The sequence below is a fragment of the Sander lucioperca genome, chromosome 1 (assembly GCF_008315115.2).
Source record: "Sander lucioperca isolate FBNREF2018 chromosome 1, SLUC_FBN_1.2, whole genome shotgun sequence".
Classification (NCBI taxonomy): Eukaryota; Metazoa; Chordata; class Actinopteri; order Perciformes; family Percidae; genus Sander; species Sander lucioperca.
In genome coordinates this window covers 29,313,579-29,339,096 of record NC_050173.1, presented here as the reverse complement: position 1 = coordinate 29,339,096, position 25,518 = coordinate 29,313,579, and the positions used below count along the sequence as shown (strand labels likewise).

At 39.2% G+C, this 25,518-nt stretch overlaps 2 protein-coding genes across 5 annotated transcripts; one reads left to right on the top strand and one right to left on the bottom strand.

Annotated features, from left to right (window-relative positions):
• Positions 1 to 491: 491 nt before the first annotated feature.
• LOC116052317 (transmembrane 9 superfamily member 2) lies at positions 492 to 17,488 on the bottom strand. Of its 2 annotated transcripts, XM_031302920.2 has the most exons (18): positions 17,177 to 17,488; positions 16,724 to 16,791; positions 16,521 to 16,614; positions 16,267 to 16,394; positions 15,983 to 16,112; positions 15,280 to 15,407; positions 15,015 to 15,129; positions 14,794 to 14,873; positions 14,578 to 14,683; positions 13,861 to 13,911; positions 13,329 to 13,461; positions 10,243 to 10,362; positions 7,579 to 7,636; positions 7,245 to 7,404; positions 6,992 to 7,143; positions 6,770 to 6,881; positions 6,312 to 6,483; positions 492 to 1,485 (listed from the first exon to the last, which is right to left on the bottom strand). In XM_031302920.2, the coding sequence occupies exons 1-18, from the start codon at positions 17,318 to 17,320 to the stop codon at positions 1,418 to 1,420; spliced, it is 2,019 nt and encodes a 672-aa protein (XP_031158780.1). In that variant the 5' UTR covers positions 17,321 to 17,488; the 3' UTR covers positions 492 to 1,417. The 2 variants fall into 2 exon arrangements, with proteins under 2 accessions (XP_031158780.1, XP_031158781.1); XM_031302921.2 differs by lacking the exon at positions 13,861 to 13,911 and having other exon boundaries at positions 17,177 to 17,487.
• A 1,348-nt stretch (positions 17,489 to 18,836) lies between these two features.
• Positions 18,837 to 25,074, top strand: rbmx (RNA binding motif protein X-linked). Of its 3 annotated transcripts, XR_004898779.1 has the most exons (10): positions 18,837 to 19,169; positions 19,286 to 19,411; positions 19,919 to 20,025; positions 20,108 to 20,273; positions 20,416 to 20,559; positions 20,711 to 20,825; positions 21,266 to 21,394; positions 21,480 to 21,571; positions 24,674 to 24,762; positions 24,941 to 25,074. XR_004898779.1 is itself a non-coding variant. In XM_036007217.1 (9 exons), exons 2-9 carry the CDS (start codon positions 19,303 to 19,305, stop codon positions 23,415 to 23,417), a joined length of 1,152 nt encoding a protein of 383 aa, XP_035863110.1. In that variant the 5' UTR covers positions 18,837 to 19,169; positions 19,286 to 19,302; the 3' UTR covers positions 23,418 to 23,738. The 3 variants fall into 3 exon arrangements, 2 of the variants coding, with proteins under 2 accessions (XP_035863110.1, XP_031158787.2); XM_036007217.1 differs by lacking the exons at positions 24,674 to 24,762; positions 24,941 to 25,074 and adding an exon at positions 23,101 to 23,738 and having other exon boundaries at positions 20,443 to 20,559; XM_031302927.2 differs by lacking the exons at positions 24,674 to 24,762; positions 24,941 to 25,074 and adding an exon at positions 23,101 to 23,738.
• The last annotated feature ends 444 nt before the right edge of the window (positions 25,075 to 25,518 follow it).

Here is a 25,518-nt window from a genome sequence, read left to right as displayed (position 1 = left end):
CAGTACGTATGTGTAGACAAGTCTTTGCATTGGACGCAAAGCAACATTCTGTAGAACAAGTGAGTGAGGCATGAGTGAAGGAATTCCAGAAATCAAAGTGAGACTAATTAAATGTATGAATGAGATGGACAGTTTTTTTTTTTTTTAATGTGTAGCACTTTTAAAATACTTGCCAGAAATGAAATTAGATTTAAACAAAAGCCGGACATTCTCAATTAAAGGTTTTCGTGCACTGGTGGTAAAGTTCTACATTTTTAAGTCAGACCAAAAAAGAAGTGAAAGATGTAAGAAATTCATCAACATTCAGCTGGAAATGCTTATACAACTTCATGTAGGCTAGTTGTCGACACACAAGACTATTATAGACAACATGCTGAACACCGAATCCCATAGCCTTAAGTCCTGACATAAAAAGTAATGACCATGGTTAATCGTGTGTAAAATGTTCATGTATGTATTTTAGTGGCTCAAAGAAAAAAACGTGGCCTTCATTTTGAATTAATTGCATTTATTTGTAAAAATGTTATCACCTTGGGTGATGACTCCACACTGCTCGAAGCAAAAGGCAGCAGTGTTTTATGTAGTTACAGTTCAGCAAACTGCTTAATAAATCTATAAGGGTGCCTCTCAACGGTGCATATGTACTTAATCAGTAAATTCATGGACTGCGTTAGGATCCTTCATGTGCAACATACTGTTGCTGTAGCATATTCGGTTAGATACAGATGTGCTTCTTAACCAAGTGTACCCTTTGTTTCTATGCAAACTTAAATGTAGCCATCAAAAACAAGAGAATGGACATGTATCATAGCAATGTCATGTTTTATATAATTTCTGACCTACAATACAGGCTGATATTTAAGGATGTATAGCCCCATCTTCACCTTAAACAAAAAAAAAAGAACAGAAAAAGAGATTTCTACAGATGATTCAATAATGTGACAATCTTTAAGGAGCAATATCTTGCTGACTCTCTATACAGTATATGTACACACATTTTTTCATCATTACAATACAGGTAATGAAAAACAAAACATATAGCCATGAGGGAATAGAAAAACAGAATATTTTACTTTCTTTAGAAAATTAAAATAAAAACATTTTAGCTTTTCTTGTTAAACCCACCAAAACAAACTTACTATGACAGCTAGATAGATCATTGGAACCCACACTGATTTTCAAAAGTGCCACTCAAAATATTACTGGTCAACAGTGAAGACAAAATTATATATATAGAAAAAAAGAAAACAATAGCAACATAGGTTTAATGCACAAAAGAGGACGGGCTCTGCTCTTCGGGTCTTTTCTATGATAAGTGATGGTTTCAGTTCAGGGCCATTCAGACCACTTTATCACCCAGCCAGCACCGAGGAGGACAGTACTGCGACAGGAAGGAGTCAGTCTGTCCCTCAGTCCTCTAGTCCACCTTGACTACACTGTAGATCTTATTTACAAACCAGAAGCAGGCGAAGAAGCCAATTGTACCTGAGAAGAAAAGATAGGTTAGAGGAATTATTTGATAAATATTACAAAAGACACACAAACCAAACTTAAAAATAGAGATGCACCGATTACAACTTTCTAGGCCGATTCCGATTTCCTTTGAGTTAGGCCAGCCAATACCGATTTTAGCCAATTCCGATAAAAAATTTTCTAACCACTTTACAGCACACACAAATATTTATTTTCTATCTTTTCTTTAATAGAACATTTTTTAAACAGATAATGGATCACTATAAAATAGAACTATATAAATGACTCCTGGTGTGGGAAATTCACACATCTAAAGTGCAATGTTAGAACCATTTCCTTCTTTTCACATCCAATATCCAACTAAAAAAAATGTGATTTTGGTTTTTGGCCAGTGTATTGTGTGCGTGCATCCTTGAGAACTGTAACTCGTATAACTTATGTTGTCAGTTAATTGTAGCATTGACCGGCATGAAATCGGCATATGTTAGACTGACCTGCCGGTCATGGCCGAGCACGTGAAAACCGGCCAATTCCGGTCACCGGCCGGTCTATCGGTGCATCTCTATTAAAAAACACCCATGAGGGACTAGCTGCCTTTGAAAATCTGCTTGGGACAAAAATGAGTAAAGCACAACATTAATGAAAGGCCACAAGGTCCTGCAATTAATGTACTTCACAAGCACACAAAAAACCCAAAGTTTCAAATCGTACCGCCAGCTTACTGTTGCAGCAAAACCAAATTGTATCCACTAAAGCTTGAAAAATAACTTGACAGTTGGGACTGCAATCTCCACAAGACAGCAAAAACACCAGCACTTCATTTTGTCAGGGAGAGAGCATATACTCCCCCAATGTTGAGAAGCCAGATTGGTCAAAATCCTGGATCAATTCAAGTGGGTATAAAGGTCCTATCTGCCTGCTCAACAGGGGCCACGCAGCCCAATCCCGAATTAAATTGTGCTCAAAGTTGGGACAAGGTGAAAAAAAGACAAAAAAAAAAATTAAAACTTAAAGATGGGGAATGAGAGAGATTAGGATTATTTAGATCAAAACTGGGAGCAAGGAGGGAAACTCATCATCTTTTCCTTGAATCCTTGGATTATTTCTTAGTGATAATCTTCTGACATCTCGTCCCCTTGCTACTTACAGCTCTGTCTTAAGATAGTGTCAAGCAGGGCTACAGGCTAACTTTTTATCTGGCCTAATGACAGTATAACACCAGACAAAATGTCATCTTACATCATGGTGAGCAGTATACTTCTGGGTGACATAAAGACTAGGCTGTTATCTAGTTCTATATATTATCCTTTTTCCGCACACACACCCCTAGTCTCATCTGAGTGGGTGTGCACAAGAGCTGGACAGGGCTGGAGAGTGCTGTTACCATGTCAACCTGTCTCTTTTTATGTGGAGACAAAAGCAGCAACAATGTTCTGTTCATCCTAGCTTTGTGACCATGTGTGTGGTGCATAAATCTGCACAACCTTAGTCATACAGCTGGATTTTAAGTGCAAGAACAGAATTGGAGGGGCAAAATGTATTTAAGCCTGGTTGTGTTTGTTGTTTGAATTACTCTTGATGAATGTCCGGAGGGACCAAACGTTGTGTATATGGTGGTAAATAAACGGTGATGCTATAGCAAGAGCAGAGTGCGGGATTTGTTATTTTCCCAACGCACCTGCACATATGAATTTTTGGATGTGCGAGTGGTTTCTTCAAAAAAAAGTGCAAGAACAGAGAAATTGACATCACAGCTATGGTCAGGAATCCTGAGTGCAAATAGACTTTTTAATCATCCATTGCAAAGAGTAAAAGTGGCACCTGTATCTTTTAATATACAGGAAAAAAGAAAAGAAAAGAAAAAAAAAAGAAACTCCCAGATAAAACTAGGCTCTGGCTTGTCAAACCGTAAACCACAGACGGTAAAACTGACCCAAATAAGTCTGCAAAACTAGATCTGACCGTGAGGGACTTTGAACATTCTAGTCTAATTTCCCAGAGTCTCTCTGCCTTTCATTAAACTTTACCTAGAATTATCACCTTGCGGTTGTATGTCTCCGCCAACCAGTCAAGTTGCAGTTATCATCCAAGTCTGTCCAGACTCATTATGTAGTGAAGTAAAAAGTAAAAAGTATGACTTTGAAGTAATTTAATAATATAAAAAAAAAAAAAAAAAAAAAAGGTTTTAAGTGTACTTTAAGTGTACTTTATAGGCGTAACGTGGAACACACACACACGCACGCACCCGGACCAAAATGACAAGTCAATTCAGACCCAGCCCATACCTCGTGTTACAAATACTATATGAAGTGCAACAGTTTTTGTTTTTAAATAAACTTTCTATTGATCAATACATTTTAAAATAAATAAAAAGTTAACGTTGAATATACAGTAGTGGTGCAACAGAGTTTTTCTGTGGTCCGTACGGATTCCTGTACACGGTTCGGCATGCACGTGAACCGTGGATTAATTGCAAGGTTTAACCATCATAGTATGAAATTGTTTTAATGCTTCTGTTAAGTGACATGGGGTCCGTTTCAGGAAGGAGGTTTAACAAACTCTGAGTCTAACCCTGATGTCTGAGTTGATTTACCCTGAGATGGGAAACTGAGTTTTTTGGTTTCAGAACAGCTGATATGAGTTGGTTCAATCAACTCAGTATGTTCACGCGCGTGCACCACCACAATAAAAAGGCAGCATGAATGGAGCCATGATACTACGATTCACCATGGTAACAACCACAAACAAACGGGTCGGCGGAAATACTCATGCGCACAAACAGTGAGTTTGAACATGCATTTCGTTAAAAAAAAAGCAACAAAGCGGCTGCTGCAAGAGAGAGAATTTGCGTGGGAGAAAATTGCTGCTAGAGTAAATGTGTATATTCCAATATAGTGTATCATATTTAATCATAAGTATAGCCTAATATTACTGGTGAAATTGTATTGAACCTATAATCTATTTCATTTAGGTGCAATACTAGGCCTACTAATCCCATTCTGAGGCTGCAGCACCATCATTAACAGAATTATAATTCATAATCTTTTATTTCAAAGGGTTTACATCATTCACCTGCAATACTGTGGAACTCCTTTTTAATGTCTCTCACTGGTTTGTGTCCAGGGAACACTACAAAAACTTTAAAAAAACGTTTCAGAGTGAGTCACACTCTGACGGCGCTTTGCTACAGTGGCTTTACTAATTTGCTCTGCATCACCAATGTTGTTAAGAAAACTGCCGTTTGCAAAAAAAATGTAACGTGACACAAAATCTGCTAGGATGTAGAGCATGTCCACAATGGGTAACGTTAGTGATATGAGGACAGATAAGGTTATGTAGGTTACATAACTGATAGACGATATACCGCTCAAACAGGAAGTTATCTGGAAATTAAAATGCGTCGGAGCCTCAATATCATATCCTGACATGTTTTAACACCCTGCAAAGTAATACAGCTTCTTCATCAACGGGATCGTCGACAAAAGGAAATGCCATTTTTTGTGAAAAAAAATAAATATATAGTCTGCCTAACATGGTTAATAAACCAACAGTGTTTTTTGTATTCATGCAGATAACAAACTGCGCTAAAATGCACCTGATACAGACTGACTGAATGAATGAATGAAGAAATGAAAGAGGGCTGTGACAGCATGCTGGGCTGGTGTCAGAGGACAGCTTCAGAAACTCGGTTTCTTGAAGAAAACCTGCTCCCGGCCAGGTTAGGTTCACAGACTCAGTTACCATAGTAACTGACTCTGAGGTGAAGTTACCTCTCTTTCTGAAACAGAAAACCCAGAGTTTCCCTCATCTCAGGGTTAAACTCAGAGTTTTCACTAAACCTGCTTTCTGAAACGGACCCATGGTGTGGACTATGTCGCCTCTGCAGCTTGTTCAAGTCACAGTGAGTCAGGGCAATGCCGATAAAGAGGTCGCATGTGCGGTTACACTTTTCAAAACTCCACGCAGACAACGTTCGCTGCAATATAATGGCGAGCCAAAAGCAGTCGCTGTGTGGTTACACTTCCTCTGAAACAAAGGCGTTCTCTATGCCCTAAACGTAAATAGGATAAATAAGTTTAGACTTATTTTTACAACTGAAATCCATTTGTTGTTATCACAAAGAGAAAGTAGGCTAGTGAAAAACGGTACCTTTTTCGGTATCGAATTCCAGACATTTGTGTGAAATTTTGTTAGAATTAGCGATGAATTCTTAAGTTAAGGCCAACAATGTGTTATGTGAGGTCAGTGACTTTGACCACCAAAATCTAATCAGTTCATCCTTGAGTCCAAGTAGACGTTTGTGCCAAATTTGAAGAAATTCCCTACAGGCGTTCCCGATATGTTGTTGGCACCGAGGCATAAAAATGACAACCCAAATAAGTGTTCTTAACTTCATTTGATGGTGTCTCTGTACATGCTATTATAGAAATGTAAAGGCCAAGGATTGGCTTTAACTAAATAACAAGAGGGTGGAAAAGAATTTGCACTGCTTCCTGGTGCATTATGTCATCCGAACAGGATGGAGGTCCTGAATCTACCCAATACAGTTGAACCACTGAGTAAACAATGACAAGGACATTCAAACCTACAAACTTCACACACACTTTTCTGCCTGTCATGCAATACACTATTGGAGCTTACTCTCTAGTCATAAAACAATTAGGACGTGAAAATATATATTTTTTTAGATGTATATCATGTATAAAGATGATCTGAGCTCTTTTTGAGCAAAACAGATAACCATATGCTATCTAGTTATCATTGCAATGTGTCAAGACAAGCAGGAAATGGTTGTGGCTGCTTAAAGAGCTCACATGTCAGTTAACTCAAAGCCTCACCTGTGAAGAGAAAAAAGATGAGGACCATAATCATAGTGTATCCAAAGTAGAGGATGGTGCTGGCAGCTCCAATTATTTGTAGCTTCGAGAAGAAGTAATGCACAGCGTAGACAAACAGATAGACTGCTGTGAAACCGCTGGTCAGGAAGGAACGCCACCACCAGTGGTAGTCCTGGAAACATTACAAAAGATGACATGTTAGGATATGGCAACTGAATTTACCCTATACAAATACACTATTAGCATGACATGTAGTCAGGGCTGTGCAACTAAATAACTAATATATTCAAAGGCAGGCACTTTAAGATATTTGCATTTTTATTTTTCCTTTATTAGTAGGACTATGATATGTCCAGTATAGTATGTGCTCCTAACCCGGAATTTATTTTTAAGTTGAAGTCATTTCTTTCAGATGCACAATTGATAAATGAGACAAATTTCTCAGAACATTCAGGTACCTCAGCACATAGGTGGAAGTAGCAGAGCAGAACTGTGGCCTCAGAGCATGTGATGAGTAGAATAATGAAAACCAGGAACAGGAAGCCGAACATGTAGTACATCTGATGAGACCTAAACAAATAAAGAGGCAACGTGTGACTCCTCCTTTCTGTTAAGAGTGCAAGCTGTTCGAAAAATGAATTCCAGACCAATCAGAAAAGACAGCATTCCTCTCTTCTTACCAAATGCTATTGAGAATGAAGAAAAGTTGGATGAAGATGCAGCCGAAGGGCAGGATACCACCCATCACTATACCAGGAATAGGCTTTGTAAAGAATGACTGCTCAGGAATCTGACGGGGGATTTGGTTTGTTCGCACTGGTTGCTCAATTGCCTGTACAGGAGCAGAAAGAGAGAAAAATGATTACAAACTCTTACACACACACACACACACACACAGCTAGACAGTTTGATAAACTAGGAGACCCAACTCACAGGTTTCTTGAATCCAAAGTAGGCACCAACGAAGGTGAGGGGCACAGAGATTCCAAACCACAGAGCCAAAATGGCCACCAGAGTGCCAAAGGGGATTGCTGCTGAGGAACCTTCCACCCAAAGGATCAGGTTCATCAGGAAGAAGTCTGCAAACACAATACTAGGGGAAGAAAGGTGGATGACAGACAATGACAGTGAAAGACAATACTTGTGAAAGTGTGCAAGACAAAAGAGGAGCATATACAGCATAACATCTTGCTCTAGCACTCTGGGGCAGAAATGGAGTACAAAAATGAGACAAATGAACGAAAATCTGCTTAGCAAGTGAACTTACCCTGGGCACAAGAGTGCTGTCAGCAAGACGTTTGTCTTCCACTTTTCACCTCCAAACGCTGAGAGCAGAAATAGAGATGGATGAGGATATCATGATGAGAAAGATCACACTGACTGCTAGGGCTGCACAATTAATCAAATTTTAATCACGATCACGATTTTGGCTTCCCACGATCAAATTCACGTGATCGAGCGATATTTAAAATGCTTCATTCCGTTCATAGAACGCGCTGTATCAGTTTTTTTTCCCAAAGCTCTGATCACGTGCCTCCATGAGCCAATCAGAGTGGTTCCCTGCACTGCGCAGCTTAGTTTAGATGTAGACAGTCACAGAGGACAGAGTAACGTGAGGAAAATTCCACAACAGGTAGCAGTCGGTCATAAATCAACACGAGGTTTACCAGTTTACCAGTAAACGCAACATTTTGTCCCGTCTGTGTTGTTTTTCAGACAACAGCAGTGAGCGTTGCTAGTTTGAGTCTTTTAGCTCATAGCTTTAGCAGCAGACTGTTGTACGTCCCGCTGTTGGAATCCTCTACAGCAGGGGTTCTCAATAGGTGAGGCGCGCCTCCCCTGGGGGGCGCCAAAGAGCTACAGGGGAGGCGCGACACGAAGAAAAAATAACTGTATGCAGCTCTATTGATATCTGTAATTGTGCGTGCGTGTATTAGCTTTAAAGTGCATCGTTTCCTTGTCCCAAGTCAACAGAAGTCAGCATTAAGGGAGGAGACAGGACCCAGCAAAAAAATATGAGGAAAGGAAATATGATCCTGAGTTAAAGTTAGGTTTCACCTGGTCGGGGTCCTCTGCTGCGGTGTGACAAAGACCGGGAGAAATGTCCATCACGCGTTACGGTTGTCTGTGGAGAGCGAGTTCCCCCAGATCTCCACTAAGGCTATGAAAGTCCTAATCCCTTTCACTCTCGCTGTAAAAAGCTGTGCAGGTTCAGGTTTATGGATGCGCTCTGCTGTCGACATTCTGCGGTAGATGTGTCGCGTTTGTGCTCCGTGTATTTCTGTTGTAGTTTCGGGTTTCAACCTCCGATGTAGAGCAGCGTTCAGCCACTTCCCTAAACTTTGTCTCATTCAGAGACCAGAGACCCAAACGGGGCTCTGAGTCTGTCAGGAGGTCTGAGATCTACCGTATCAGCAGATAAATCACGTAATGCACAGCAGGCTACGGTGCAGGTGGATTATTTTCAGAAATATAGTGACTGTATTCTTGTAATAGCCTATTATAACTATTTTTCTCAAAATATCACAACTCCTCCAAATCTCAGAGAACACAGATGGGATGAGATATATTTGAATGTGAACAAAGTTTTGGACATGAGCAGAAATCTTGCTCAAACATCTGAAATATTACAGTCCAGGAGTTTATTAATAAATTAAAATGAATAATGTATCATTGAGGTCATATGCACATTTAAGGAGGTTACTTCCCCAACAAAAGAAGCAAAAGAGGAGGGAGGAGTAAATGATGCTAGGCTACATGTGTGCTGACTCAGATATAATTAGAAAAGTCGATCTACAGGAGAATAAATAGATAAAGCAATACAGAATGCCTCAGAGCCTTACTGCTAAATATTCCATTATGTTTTTAGATTTTGATTGTAATCTATGTTTCCCTTTACATAAAGATATTTCCAGCATAAATTGATTCAGAAAAAGGTAGAAATAGGTGCATACAAATTCACCAGAATGCAGGAAATGAAGTGTTTAATGCTCAAAATGTTCAGGGGGTTGACCCGCCCCCCCCATCATAACACATGTTAAGCATGTTTTGTTGACTTGTGGATAGGCCCACTGATGTTCAGTGATTTTAAAAGTAGCCTCAATTAGGCCTGCATGAAGTTAGAAATGATTTGCTGTTGCAAAGAATCGTTTATGAATGCACTTTTTAAAAAGTTGTGGAAATAAAATGTCTTCAAATACAATATAAAAAAATATTTACATTTTATCAGTTGTTATTGAAACTTATTGTCTGGGACACACAAAAGATGGCATTCACTGCAGAGGCGTGTGTGTGTTAGGGCAGGCGGACGGGATTTTGGGGAAGGGGGGGCTCGGCTGTCCTGACCTACTCTAAGGGGAGGCTCACATTCACCCAATTTGAAAACCCCTGCTCTACAGTGAAATAGTCACACTACACCGTTTAGCTATCAGCATTTTAGCCGTGTTTAATCCAGTTACTACTGTAGCTAATGGTAGGCTAACATTACCTGCTGTGTAACGTGTTATTAGTGTTTACTAGCGTGACATGCAGCGATGTTTCTGTTGCCCTATTGGCACCAGATTTTAACATTTAACATGCGCCGTTAACGTGAACAGAAAATTGCGTTGCCTGTATCTTTCCACGGCAAACGCGCATGTGTGGAAAGCGGTCGCACAACAGCTGAAATGGCATACTCCTTCATAGTATCCTTCAACAAAGGAGGAATGTAGCACAATATGGATGTGAAAGCAGTTATAATTAGCCAATGTGACAATAAAATTTGTTTTGGTTAAAATCAACAAATAATCGTGATAATTAATCGTGATCAATATATTGATCAAAATAATCGTGATTATCATTTTGGCCATAATCGTGCAGCCCTACTGACTGCAAAAAACAAACAAAAAGATTTTATTGAAATTTTGCTGCAAAGTTTTCCCTGGACTCTTACTTTTGTAAAGGCGTGCAGACACATAGCCAGCAGGCGTGCCCAGCAGAACCCAGAGGACCACAGCACATGTCATGAGAGCCCCTCTGTTGGCCGGTGACAGGAAACCCAGACAGGCCAGGACTACAGAGGAAAAACAGTCATCAGTGCACTCATTCAGACATAGCAGCACCACTGCAAATTAAAGACTGAAAAATCAATACAAAGACTCTGTACAATGCTATTCCTATCAGCTACCCACTGAACTCCGACTGTAAAACCTAAAAGTGGCTTGACAATGTATATGCCTTTAGATGCGTCTTCTTGGTTGATAATGTAGTTGAATATATTTCAGAGGTTTCAACAGATGGGCCTTGAACCTTGTGGAAGTATTTTGACCTGAATTGTTGTACTGCCTCTCTCGCTCTAGGGATGTCCGTTACCATGATGGCAAAATAAAACTCTGCTAAGGGAATTAAACAAGGTATGTTTTGGGAGATAATGCAAGTTAAAACTCTTGCCTTGAAGTTCCAAATAATGTCTTTAGTTTTCCCATGCACTCCTATTTATTTATTTTAACTAAACTGACTGAATAGTATGGAGGAAATATTTATTCATAATTCAAATTGAAAGTCCAAAGAGAAATTGAAAGTCCAAAGAGAAAACGAAGCGAGATCAAATTAAAAATATTATTTTTTTTAAATTTTCCATTGATCAAATTAAAAATATTATTTTTTTTAAATTTTCCATTTGGCTTTTCCATTTGGATTTAATATTTGGCTTTTGAATTTCAATTTAACATTGGCTTTTCATTTGGACTTGACACATGTCAATGTAAATGAGGAGGCGTGGCCCAAAGGCTGGTGGGAGGGTCTGAAACGAAAGGGGTGCAGAGGCACCTTATGAACAGCAGGGGGAGCTGACTGCTGGGGAGCACACTGTTGAGGAGCATCTGTCTGCAGCTTGGCCACCAGGCTGGCTTAGCCTCTTATTTCACATGATAGAAACTGATGATGTAGACTAAACACAAACAACATTTCATGCAACAGTGAAGTTTTCATGTAGATACTATAATTGGGCCCGTGTTAGTGAGGGCTAGATTAGGACTGTATTTAAAGCCGATTCTGGTTTCCAACTTCGCCCCAGGTGTGTCTGTTTAAAACACGGACGGAGACAACTTCTCTCTTCTGATGTTTTATTTAATTAAGCAACAGTACAAACATGGGTGTGGGTAGCTCTGCTACGTGTGTTTGTGTGTTGTCAGATCTCGGACACACACACAGTCCGAACTGCGACCTCTCCTTTTTCTTTCACCATTTTCTCCGGGTGGTGCGCGCAGTGTGAGGTGCGTGTCCGCGCTATTCTCCGACACGTACTCACAACAGCAGCAGCAGCAAACAACTGGAAACTTCTTACAATTTTTGTCTGCTATTTCACCACTAAATTCACTATTGAGACTTTTTTATGCGAGCAATTAACTGTGTAGAGTTTGAATATGGGCAGTTTCACAAACATTGATGGCCAACTGCACATTTTCTCCGATGTCAGAAGCTCCAGTCTGACGGGACAGCCAGCTGGTGGCGTCCGGGATCGCCTCTCTGCCGGCCGGCCAGTGATGCTCACAGACACCGCTGTCAGCTGGAAGTCTCTCAATAGAATCATGTTTATTTCCTGAAATATGACTTTTTACGTTTGAACACATTGTCATCAATATTAACAAGGTTTAAAATGACCCATTTTTCAAATTTGGATATCGTTTCAAAATCGGAAATCAAATGAACAAAAAAGTACACAGGCTGTACAAAAGGCCGTCAATCAGGAGTGATTGTTGTGAGTACGTGTCGGAGAATAGCGCGGACACGCACCTCACACTGTGAGAGAAAGAAAAAGGAGAGGTCGCAGTTCGGACGATGACTACCCGGTTGAGATTGTGTGTGTGTGTGTGTGTGTGTGTGTCCTCGAGATCTGACAACACACAAACACACGTAGCAGAGCTACCCACACCCATGTTTGTACTGTTGCTTAATTAAATAAAACATCAGAAGAGAGATACTATAATTAATTGATACTATAATTGGGCCCGTGTTAGTGAGGACTAGATTAGGACTGTATTTAAAGCTGATTCTGGTTTCCAACTTCGCCCCAGGTGTGTCTGTTTAAAACACAGACCCAATTATAGTATCTACATGAAAACTTCACTGTTGTTGCATGAAATGTTGTTTGTGTTTAGTCTACATCATCAGTTTCTATCATGTGAAATAAGAGGATAAGCCAGCCTGGTGGCCAAGCTGCAGACAGATGCTCCTCAACAGTGAGCTCCCCAGCAGTCAGCTCCCCCTGCTGTTCATAAGGGGCCTCTACACCCCTTTCGTTTCAGACCCTCCCACCAGCCTTTGGGCCACGCCTCCTCATTTACATTGACATGTGTCAAGTCCAAATGAAAAGCCAATGTTAAATGTAAATTCAAAAGCCAAATATTAAATCCAAATGAAAATCCAATGTTAAATTGAAATCGAAAAGCCAAATATTAAATCCAAATTAAAAGCCAAATGTTAAATTGAAATTCAAAAGCCAAATATTAAATCTTAATTAAAAGCCAATGTTAAATTTAAATTCAAAAGCCAAATATTAAATCCAAATGGAAAAGCCAATGTTAAATTTAAATTCAAAAGCCAAATATTAAATCCAAATGGAAAAGCCAAATGGAAAATTAAAAAAAAAAATAATAATATTTTTAATTTGATCAATGGAAAATTAAAAAAATATATATTTTTAATTTGATCTCGCTTCGTTTTCTCTTTGGACTTTCAATTTCTCTTTGGACTTTCAATTTGAATTATATAATATATAATATTTCCTCCATAGAATACAACAACAAGGCGGCCTTAAAGTGTAATACTGACTGCAACAATTTATAAATTGCTGTTAAGTGTGTGTGCAAAAAAAAAAAAAAAAAAAGTGTGACACTGGTGTCACTTGAGGTACTTAATTTGGTGAACACAAAAGAAAGAGGGAAACTAATGATAGACGTTAAAAAAAGAAAACTAATTCAGTACGTGTAACCATTACCAATATTGCATGTTACAGCCCAATGTAAAAATAGTCCTTACAGAGAGTAATGAAGGTCATGATGAAGATCTGGGTGCCCTGTCCGAGAAACACAGACAGCAACATGCCTTTCCTGGGGGGGCGGAAAACGTCCCCATGCACCTGCTTCCACCCCGACTCCTCCTGTGCGTCCTCCTTGGAAGGGAGGCAGAAAGCAATACAGCAACAGTCACAATCAAGGAAGTACTTAACATTTGCAAATGATAAAAGTTAAAGATTAACCCACCACCAAGCAGTGAACCCTAAAAATAAGGTGAAGACAGAGAAAACCTCGTTTACCAAAAGCTGTAAAATGCAGTGTGAAAAACTTCTCATGCCTAATTTACAGTATAGTTCTGCAGCTGTGCGCCTATGCGATCTGTTTACATTATTTTTATATATATATATATATATATATATATATATATATATATATATTTTCACACCACATTTTACATCATGTCCTAATGTGCTAGTTTGCTGCAATCACACACCCAAACACCTGATTTAATAACCACAAAAGGTTCTCTTCAAAACAGCTATCAATAAGCTTACGTAGGGTATAGCGGATTTTTCCTTGGTCGATGGAAGCTTTATCAAGTCTGCCTGTGAAATGTAACAAAATATTTATAATTCTGGGTACTGTGCACCCAGTGTGCTGGGTGGCATTTCACATTGCAGAATTAAAGCATAACCCACATAACTGTGATAAAGATGAACAGTAAACCGCACTTAATGCCAGGTGAAAACCTTTACCTCGGATTTTTGTGAGTAAAATGTTTCAGCTAAAGTCTAATATCATTATGCACTGTGGGTTAAGAGTGACCTTTAAGCCCAACAACATAGCCTCAATAATGTATGGCCATCTAGCTAAAAACAAGGCTGCTCTTCAAAGCTGTAAGCTTGAATATATGAGGTTTCACTGAAATGGTACCATCTACTTTGAATAGTTAATTTGCATGGTGGCAACACGTTGCCATGCAGTACACAAATAAGAGAACATTACATTAAATGTCATTTAGCTGACGCTTTTATCCAAAGCGACTTACAATTAAGTGTTTTCAACCCTGAAGATTCAAACTCCAGACAAGTAGTAAGTGCAAATACATTAGCTTTAAATAAGCAAAAACATCTCTTCCGACTACACCTCGGATAAACAAAAAAAAAAAAAATTGTACCCTTAAAAAAAAAAAGTTATTGGTTGTATGCTGGTGCTTCACATACACATCGGGATCAGCTCCAACTGAGAGAGAGTTCTACCATGCTTTTTACCTGGTCCACCTGGTTGTATCTGGCAATGTCCTTGTGCAGGGTTCTCAGCATGATCATGGCAACCATGCCAGACAGGAAGAGGACAATGACCAAGGAGTTCATGATGCTGGACAAACACACAAAGACATACCAGAGCATCAACTAACAAGCATCGAGACCCAGGGGGTTTTAGGGAGAGTGTTTCTGTGGTTCATAATGTAAAAATTATCTTCATACCTAAACCACTGGATGTTGGTGTGAGGCATGGAGACCAGGATGTAGTCCCACCTAGAGGCCCACTTAATAGAATTGTTTTCCTGTAAAAGGAAGTAAAATTATTGCAAAAAACATCACACACAAAATGTTCTTTTCCTCAGTCTCATAGTCAGATAGAAAATGTTGTTAGTTGCACACAATAAATTATAAAATACAGTTGGTCATATAGTTTGGATACCTACCTCAAATGTGACAGAGTAGGTGTAAATTATCGACAAATCCTCATTAAACTCCCCAGGGACCTCCATTGGGGTGCCTCCTTCACAACTTGTTTTTTTTTCATCTGTATGTTTGATACTGTTGTGCGCAAAACACATAAAATCCTTCATGTTAGATTATTGATAAATCTAGTGTTGGTTGTGAATGGCGAGTTGTCATTCAGTTGGTAGATTAGCTTTATATCAAAATATGTTCACTTCCTATCAATCTACCACCAATCACAATTACCTCTTTGGCTCCAGAGTGGCAGCGACCAGCCGAGCCCCTCTCCACCCTTCTGATGCTCCACTGTGGTAAGTGATCTTGATGTCCACATGGTTGAAGACGTAAAATGTGTTCTTCTTGTTGAACTCAGACTGAAAAGGAAAAAACAAATCAATATCAATAATTCAATTTCAGGTACTCAGATTCAAACCGGTAAGATCTGTAAACAAATCCCTGTATGTTGTTGAGAATCTTCTATATTGCAATTGTCTTATTCAAAGAATTTTATAACCTGACTTCCAACTTCACCTCTATCCTACGTATGTCAATTGTACTACTGTGTGTCTGTGTGGCATGGACCCATCAATTCCGATAATGTCATATTTTTGGTTACAATAGTGACTATGCTTCAATAATTATGAAAGATTGTTACATAGTGTATCTGTAAGTATTATCAAATACTGTTTGAGACTTTAAATGTCAATTAATTGTAAACTGAAGACTACTTTTGTATTCTAAAACACAATAATCGAATATGTTCTATAAATACTCAACATACATTAATTTATTCATATATATATATATATATATATATAGTTTTTAAATTTTAAAATTAGAAATGATTACACTTGAAATGTGAAGATGTGGGGGGGAAAAAAAATGACCAATTAGGTTTAACTTATTATGTTAAGTGGAGTACATGTTCAAGACAGAAATGACAACTCACGTTGATAACACAAGCATCTTTAGCTCGGCCATCTGAGGTAACAAGGCAGCCAATGGGGAAGCCGGGGTTGCAGTACTTCTGACCATCTTCGACATCATAGCACCATGTCACCGGCATGTTGTCAATGATCCTGAAAAAATAATTGGCTTATCTCAAACTTTTTGATAAATATCTGTGCTTGTGTTTGCTCAACTGCTGTTATCCTTCTTTCAAACAAAACCTCCTTACTACAAACAACTTAGAGATAAATAAAGACAGTACAATGCAGTATCCCATGTACAAACCAGTGGTGCTGGTAGTTCAGCTGCATTCCCATCTTAAGAAAATCCAGTTTGGTTACATCCTCCTGATTGCCTTTCTTATAGCTCTTTGTGCACACGGCCTGGCATTTAACATCTTGTTTGAAGCTGACCTGTAAAAAAAAGGCAAATAAGAGTCATGTTGCATTAATAGAATACATTAAATAAACGTATATGAAATCTAACAAAAGCAACCCCATAAATGCATTGCAGGATTAGATTTTCTGATTTAAACCCACCTTGTATGGTGAAGACTCGATTCGTTCGCCAAACAGCACCTGTCCAAGGTTCTCAGACGGCCTGCTTTCCTTGGCATCCTTGCAAAAGTCAAACCTTTAACACATACAGATGGTCACATATAATGAGAAGATGTTATTGAGCTGGAAAACATTTATCCAGAGATTACATAAATAGCATCAATGAGAAACGAAACGCCACTTACACATCATACTCATAAGGTAGGACTGACTCCACTGAGTCCAAGCGATTGACAAACAGCTGAATCACAGTCTGTTGAGAAGCAAAAACAGTTTGTCTTTTAGTCTATATTATAAAAGGTGGCCAGTCAAGATAGGTATGACTTTTCTCTCATTAGTTCATTATTTAAATCTGTGTTAATTTGCTGTCTCATAGGTATGCTGGGTAACCCCCCCGACACTTCAGTTAACTTAGTTTATATACTCCCTTGCCCTGCAAAGTCAATTAGCAATGCATTAGAATATTATGCCAGTGCTACGTTTCCATGTGATAGCCGGGGCCTAAGGAGAGGGTTGGCTAGCTAACAAGATTGGGGAAAATAACAAATTGAAATGAGGATGCCAATTCCATCTACCTAAGGCAATCCACTACACTACATTACATACGAATTCTGAGTCTCATCATGAATTCAACATACCTGGCAATCTTCGCCGCCTTTGCCGTCTTCACAAAAACTCACTGGGGCTAAACCCGGAAGATAAAACGCCGAGCACGAACAGAAATACGAAACTAGCGAATAAACCAGTAACGTTACAAAACCAAAGTGTATCCGCCTCTTCATTTTATCGCGGGCACTCCTAAGAGTTTATATACCTATGTCAAAGGAGAGTTTTCCTTCTTCTGAGAAAATGAAATGTTTGCTAGTTGTACACTGTTAGCTAACTAGCTACGCCTTTCTACTCGGAACGCAGTAGCTGAGCTGACCTGTCTGTCTGGCTCACCGTGCTAAACCAGCTTTAGTGACGTCCTTGCACCGGAAGTTTAAGATTGTACGTTCAAAATAAAGCCGTATTAATAAGTAATCTGTTTAGTATGTAGGGTGTATACATTTGTAGCTGCTGTTGATACACCCATTGCTTTTTTGTAAGATACGTTTTGCATAAAGATGATTATAAACGATTACATTTTCAATCTTAGCAACACGTACATCGCCAATTGTTTTAAGTTGAAAGGAAAAGAATCGGACGTCGGTTCTGACCGACTTGACACCGTGGAAGTAGTTGACGTTGCTTATCGAATCCTCTATAAACATCCTTGTTTTCTTTTTACGAACAATAGCGTTTCTGTGCTTTACACTGCACATAAGTTAGAAATAACGCGTAATGAAAGAATATGTAGCCTATCTGTGTTTTATTAACCCATCCAACCTAGACATATATATAACCCCAAGACTACAGTCAGTACACAATACAATCACCTCGAGTCCTTCTCGCACCCATTCAATATATTCTTTTTAAAAAGTCTCTTGAAATTGCTCATTGTTGTAGGCCTACATGAGTTCATCTCTTCACTGCAGCTGTTCCATAAATTAACTCCTTTGGTTGTGATGCAGTGATATTAAGCATTTGTTCTATAAGTTTCTTTTTAAATACCTAGAAAACCCGGAAAGGTTTTATACACAGTGTAAGTATCTGTCTAGCTCTTGTAGAAAGTAATAAGTGCATGTACATGAGTACAATTTTGTAGGTTATTTTACTTATTTCTTCATTATTCTTCTAGAGAAAATATTGTGTTTTTAACTTAACGTTACATTTAGTTGAGTTACTTTGCAGATTCACATTTTCACATTTTACATACAAAACATAGATCAGCCAACAAAATATGATGCATTGTTGAAGGTTAAACTACCCAACAGTATAAAGTAGTTAATATTAGCTCCACCCATCAGCCACATTAAAATTGCAATGCATCAATATCGATCATACAAAATATATCTAATAATGTAACACTTTGAAAGGGGCAATTGGGAAAAATGAGTTATTTTTACCTTAAATATATTTTGCTGTCCTCTATACATAAAGGCTTAAAAATGCCCAAAAAAAATCTTTAAAAAAAAGAAGTTGTGAATAGAGCCATCTGATGCCAGGACTTTATTATGCCTCATTTAATACCGTAGCCTACAATTCTCTCTCAAGGAAGGAAGTTGCAAGTGGCAAATAAGGAAAAGCGTGAGTAATGAGTAAAGAAACATCTGTCACTGTTACAAAAACAAGAAGTTAACCTTATTCGCGTTTATTAACTGTATGTGGCAGCCGTACTTCTTAGGGCGTCTGGTCTGCCGGAAACAGAAAAGAAGAAGAAGGAGGAAGGAGGCGAAGAAGAAGAAGAAGGGAGAGAAAAACCAACCGTTGCGCACCATCGCTACTAGCTTTAGCTTACACAAAGCCGCGGTACAGCACAGTCTGGTAACACAGCTGACTGCGTGCTTGCATACGTATTACAAACCACATATCAGTATTGCCTTGTTATGTTTTAAAGTAGAGTGCTGACATTTGTAAAGCTCGAGTCCCCCGTTAGTCGCTCGAATACTTGCTAACTAGCGTTGGCCAAGTAACTAGCTAGCTAAAACAGCTGGCACGTTTATCGCCATTTTGCGCATTCAACCGCCCAAGACTTTCGCCAGAAGCAAGGTAACGTTAATCACCACAGACATGTCTGTATACCGAGGGCAAATACAACGTTGCATGCTTGTGTTTGCAAATGCAAAATGTTCTAATGACAATGCACGACCCTTCTTTTGTTGCAGGTGGTGTATTTTGTAGCATGGCAGAGGCAGACCGACCAGGAAAGCTCTTCATCGGTGGACTGAACACCGAGACAACCGAGAAGGCCCTGGAGCAGTACTTCAGCAAATATGGCAGGATTGTCGAAGGTGTGAGCGGAACTACTTTTGGCTATTTTATTCTCAATTCGTACCGTGGTCAACACTAGCAAACCTGTTTAACGTTAATGCAATGCTGTTTCAGTTATCCTTCAAATAGACCAGTTTTTGCTGATTCGAATTGATGCTCATTTTCAAATTGGTTGTTATGAATCTGTGAATTTGGTATTCATTTTGAGTAATCGAGCACAAGCCATTTTATTTTTATTTTACGCTCGTCCCCATTTTGTTTACTTAACATGAAGTCTATTCTGAGCTAAGGACTTGTTTACTATTAAGTTCAGTTTCGTCTTGCAGCAGGAAATGAGAAAAAATCTTTCAACCGTGAAGGGGACACATTAGTTGGAACCGTAAAATGGGGGTAGTAATAAGAGCATGCTTTTGCCATTCTTAAACTGTTGCAAGATCATTGTTGTGCCTCTGTCAGAAAATAATGTAATCAGCTTCATCGGTCACTAAGCACAAGCTCTCCTCTCACTTTGTATTTTCGCATTTCAGTTCTTCTGATGAAAGACCGTGAAACAAACAAATCAAGAGGCTTCGCTTTTGTTACTTTTGAAAGTCCGGCTGATGCAAAGGATGCAGCACGCGAGATGAATGGAAAGGTAAATACAATCTTTAATCAGCCATAATCTTTAAACAAATGTGCTTGAAGTTGTGATTGTAATTGTAATTCTTCTACCACAGTCTCTTGATGGTAAGCCTATCAAAGTGGAGCAAGCAACAAAGCCTCAGTTTGAGAGTGCTGGCAGGCGAGGACCTCCACCTATGCACTCCCGCAGTCGTGGTCCACCCAGGGGCCCCCGTGGTTCCAGGGGAGGCCCTGGTGGTATGAGAGGCCCATCATCCAGAGGTAAATTCTTAATTTATTTAATCAGTTGAGTCTGTACAATAATACAATGTGATTATAGTAAAATATTGTCATTGAATGTAGTTTTTGAAAATCCTCTTTGGAGCTTAGTATGTTAATATTCGCATTTCTTGTCTGTGAAAAGACTACTATGATAATTCAGGGAATGTAGAACCCTTCTTTAAAGGGATGTCATCCAGAGGTCCCCCTCCCATGAAGAGAGGACCCCCAGTTCGTAACGGAGGTCCTCCACCCAAGAGGTCTGCCCCATCTGGTCCCATGAGCAGAGGTAAGTGTGCTGGCTGTGTAGACTTAAACAGATTTTATAGCCTCCAATATTCACTTATCTAGCTCTCCTGCAAGTACCCAGATGGGCTGCATGCATCTCAGGGTTATTTAGTGATTTATGAGCCAGCTTGTCATTACTTTGTGTGTTCTAGCTCCCATGTCAAGGGACAGGGATCCCTATGGGCCACCCCCTCCTCGCAGAGACTCCATGTCCAGGAGGGATGATTATCCATCACCAAGAGATGACCATTACAACTCCAAAGATAGGTGGGGCACTTAAATATATAGTTACATTATACATCTGTGTGGCACTATTACCCAATTTCTCCAGATTTTGTTGAGTTGAAATAAAAGTATTTGGAATATTTGCTTCTGACACCTCTACAGTGTTTTGTTATACGCTAACTGTGGCAAAAGGTTTAACTTAAATGAAAATGAGAGTTGTAAAGAACATTTGAATCCGGATTGAAATGTGATGTAATCCAGATTACTAAATGTTTGCTTCTTAAATGTTAATTACTTTATTGGAAAAATCATGGGCAGCTGACTCTGAGCTATCCTGTATCATGATGATAAAACTCCATTAACACTTTTCAAATTACTTTACTGTAATAAAACCTAACTGTATAGATCTTTGGCACAAACTATATAGAATTTTCAACAAATCATGGTTACAGCTTTGCCATTAATTGTGCTATGTTTCACAGCTACTCCAGTCGGGATTATAATTCCAGAGATTCAAGGGACTATGGACCTCCTCAAAGAGATTATTCATACAGAGAATACTCCAATTCCAGTTCCAGAGATGACTATGGCTCAATGTCAAGAGGATGCAGGTATGAGTATGGGTTCATACAAAAGGTTAAAGATTGAGCTCAGATCACACCTGGTCCTTTAAATAACAATGTTCCTATTATGCAGTGACCGCGATGGTTATGGGGGAGGCCGGGAACCCAGAAGCTATATGGACCGTTCAAGTGGTGGCTCCTACAGAGATTCATATGATGGTTACGGTAAGATATGACTCCATGAGTATAATGACGACAGATAACCACTGTGGCACAAAGAAGAGCTGCACACATGACCAACCAAATCATATCATTGACTACCACAATCTCCAGTCACAAGACACTGCCGTTTTCCCCTCCCCAGAGGAAACAGCATTTCAGGCAGCCTTTTTAAATCTTTTTTTCTTTCCCTTCGCTGCACCCCTGACCTGCAATCCAAGTTGCATATTTCAATGCGTTTAGAAATGTGACTATTGGCCTCTCAACTGAAAAACAAAATTATATTCCAAAGCTGTGTCCACAAATCGGTGCATGTTACCGCTGCATTCTGCAGTATTTGTGGCAATATTATGCAGAAATAAAATAGAGTATTTAGTGTGCCCCAGAGAGATTGCAACCATATGGAACCCCAAAAAGTCCTTGGAAACATCCGTTGACCACTCAGTATGTGTTGCCTAGAAAAGCACTCCCTCAAGGAGTAACGTTCAAAAAACCATCAAGACAACTCTGAAAACCTCGTCCTTACCTGCAGTTCTAACACTTGGAGCTCTAAAAGGAAAAATGGCTTCTCAAATCAATGGCATGCTGAAATGGGTAACGCTGCCCATTTATCCCCTGTGCTTGGATATGTTACTGCCCATAACAACTAAATATCTATGTTAAACTTAAGATCGATGACAGAGGAGCAACACACACCAGTGTTGGAGAAGTGCTGACTACGATAAAAGTACAGCTGATAGAGAAGATTGTCGCACAGTCGTAGCCACGGTGCAAAAAAAATTAATAATTTACACTTGTTTCAACATGTCATTCTTCAGGGTATTGAGGGACAAAACAGCTCAACAGGCATTACATAGGGGATAGGACAGAGATGTGCTCTATCATGGGGAGGAGTCTCCTCAATTACATTTACAAATTGTAGGAGGCTACCTGATTCATATGCCATTTAAAAAAAAAAAAAAAAAAACACATTAGAAAAGCAGTTTCGTCAAAAGCTTAGGTTATACAGAGTATTAAAACCTCCATGTAAATATCTTAAAATGGCTAAACATTAGAAAGGCACAATATATTTGAAATGTTAGGTTATATAATGAATAAAAAAGTCTGCATATAAGTATAACAGTCTACATCAAACTGCTTTTTGTAATTCTTTTTTAAATGGCATATGAATCAGGTTGCATGCTCCTCCTACAATATGTGAATGTAATTGAGGACACTCCTCCGCATGATAGAGCATGGCTGTGTCCAATCCCCTATTTAATCTGTTGAGCTGTTTTGTCCCTTAATACCCTGAAGAAGACTCATGTCAAATGTTGGTAAATTGTTAAATATTTTTTAGCATCGTGGCTACAAGTGTGCCACTATCTTCCCTCACACCTAAACTTTAAGATCGATAACATGATGGGACATTCAAACATGTCGTCCATTAAATTAATCTGTCAGAATGACCTCTATTGGCGAAAAATGAGCACTTCACAGTGCAAGAAAATGTGTAAATTGAACCTTGCCAATTACCTGACCCATTGACCCTGCAGGTAACTCTCGCAGCGCCCCACCTTCACGGGGTCCCCCACCAGCCTATGGTGGGAGCAGTGGAAGCAGTCGTTACGATGACTATGGCAGCAGTTCCCGGGATGGCTATGGCAGTCGTGACAGTTACCCCAGCAGTCGGAGTGACCCATATCCACCTAGCCGTGGTGAGCGAATGGGCAGGCAGGAGAGGGGCCCAGCTCCCCCTGTTGAGAGAGGCTACCCTCCTCGTGATTCGTACAGCAGCTCAAGTCGTGGAGGGCCACGTGGGGGTCGTGGTGGCAATCGACCCGATAGAGGGATGGCTCGCAGCAGATACTGAACTGGACTTGGAAGTCACATTAAAGCAAACTTTAGTCACCGTGCACAGTTAACAAGTATTTTGGAAGAAATCTGACAAGACAAACTAGCCATGTCTAAATCTGTGGAATATGAAGCTTAGCTTTGAAATGTATTTTGACTTTACCAGTTTTTTTTAATGTGTAAAAGTTTTTTTTGTTCTTTTTTTTAGTATTTTTCCTGCTCATGTAACAGTACAGTTACCAAGTGAGTGTTAGTTTTTGTACATTCAGTGCTGTTGGAATCTGCAATGCCCTATCAGTCTGGCTTTCCTACTCTAATAAAGCTTTTAATTGTACCTTCACCACTGCTCATCGATTTTCAAAACAAGACCAGACCGTGACATAAATGTTAATTTGCAACTTGATCTCCTTTACAACAATCTCTGCAAAGCATAGGTGAGTCTTTGCTCCTGCTTTATAAATAGTCGAGTGACTTGAGTTCCTTCCTAACACAAATATGCCATCAACTGGACGCTGCTGTTTTCAAGGGTTAGGCAGATGTTACTGTCAAAATGTTCCAATGTAGTTTCCTTGGAAATGGATCCATCACCCTAGAGCCATTTGATGGCATGCAACGACAAAACCAAAGACAACAACAACCAAATGCAACTCGACTGGTAGTCAACAGCTGGTAAGCAAAGCAAACCTCATTGTTTCTCATCTGTAAATGAGTTTCTCATTGTCCTGTATTGCAATCTCCCCTCAAAGGGTGATACTCAAGACAACTTTTGCCTCAGAGGACAAAAGAAAAAAGGAGGCCAACTGAATGTCTTTTCATTGTAGTGCGTTTTCATCAGCTTACATTGTCAAAAGTGCAGCAACATCCCAAGAAGTTTCGTCCCTTTTTCAGCAATGAAAGTTTAACCATCATTTTGCCAACTGAACCCTGAAAATGACCCTTTTTGCCTAACCAATCGTCCAACCTCAGTAAAATGATTGGAGCATTTTTAAATCATAAGTAAAGATGTCTTAAGTATTTGTAAGGACTATTTCTTGGGGGAAATGAAAAGCCATATTTAAATTAAGAGCCATTCCCACTACCGAAACCTTTTCTACAAGCATGCCAATCCAAACAATGGAGACCTCTGGAAGAACACCATCGTCCTAACTGCCAAACCGGAAACAATCGCGCAAGCCATTTCGCAGTTGGACCAAAAACTATAAAATACTTTTCAGATGTTTTATGAATACATGATTAAGAGAAGGGCAACGTGTTAATTTTGTGTTCTCATTGCAGGATGAACATTCAAGGCAACTGCTCTTGCAACTTAGCTGAATTGTGTCCTCAAGTTGTTGGACCAATGAAACCACAGTGCACCAGTGCGGGTATGTCCACCAGAATTGTAATAATTGTAGTACACGTTCAATAAGTTCTTCAAAAAATAATGTTTTTATTTTTTTGTGAAAATGTACTTTTGAAATGTTCCAAATGATTGAGTGGATTTATTATGCTGTAAAATAAAACTTATGTAATCAGTCGTTTGTAATGTTTACTGTCTTTCAGATGCTGGCACAGGCTTCTGTTGAGAGTGCTGGTTGAATCTTCAAGTGGAAATGCGTGTTGAATGTGGGAAGAACACAGGCTGAGGATTTGCTCAATTTAAAGTGTTACTGTTTTCAATAAATTGTTTAAAAGAACCTTTTGTTTACTCAATTTTGTCTCTTCATGAAAGAAGAATGCATTAGCACTCCTAGCATTCCTGAATTGGTCACTATAGTTTTTAAATGGGGCTTTGTGGTACTTGTAACAATGTTTGTTTTTATTTATTTTACCTCCATTGTGATTTAAGGTAATCTAATGGTGATAAACAAGTATTTAACATCAGCTTTTACCTTACTGATTTTTTAGATGTATTGAGGCAATCTTGTTTCCTCCTGCAAATATTACAATTCAGTATACATGGCAATAGTCACACAGCTTGTTTTGCTGTCAGAAAACTTGAACGTGACCCAATTTGCATCCTGATCAAAACTTTTAACTATTGTGAAGATGTTATGGGGTTCAACGCTACAGTGTTACAATGAATGTTGGCAGACTATTTACATGCCAGGCCCACTATATCCTGAGGTGGAACCGTTTTC

Coding starts and splice junctions, on each gene's coding strand:
- rbmx (XM_031302927.2), top strand. CDS start 19,303: ATGGCAGAGGCAGACCGACCAGGAAAGCTCTTCATCGGTGGACTGAAC. Junction 20,274..20,415: donor GAGAGGCCCATCATCCAGAG/GTAAATTCTTAA, acceptor GTCTGTGAAAAG/ACTACTATGATAATTCAGGG. Junction 21,572..23,100: donor AGATTCATATGATGGTTACG/GTAAGATATGAC, acceptor TTGACCCTGCAG/GTAACTCTCGCAGCGCCCCA.
- LOC116052317 (XM_031302920.2), bottom strand. CDS start 17,320: ATGAAGAGGCGGATACACTTTGGTTTTGTAACGTTACTGGTTTATTCG. Junction 15,130..15,279: donor GCCACTCTGGAGCCAAAGAG/GTAATTGTGATT, acceptor TGCGCACAACAG/TATCAAACATACAGATGAAA. Junction 13,462..13,860: donor AAAAATCCGCTATACCCTAC/GTAAGCTTATTG, acceptor CTCCCTTCCAAG/GAGGACGCACAGGAGGAGTC.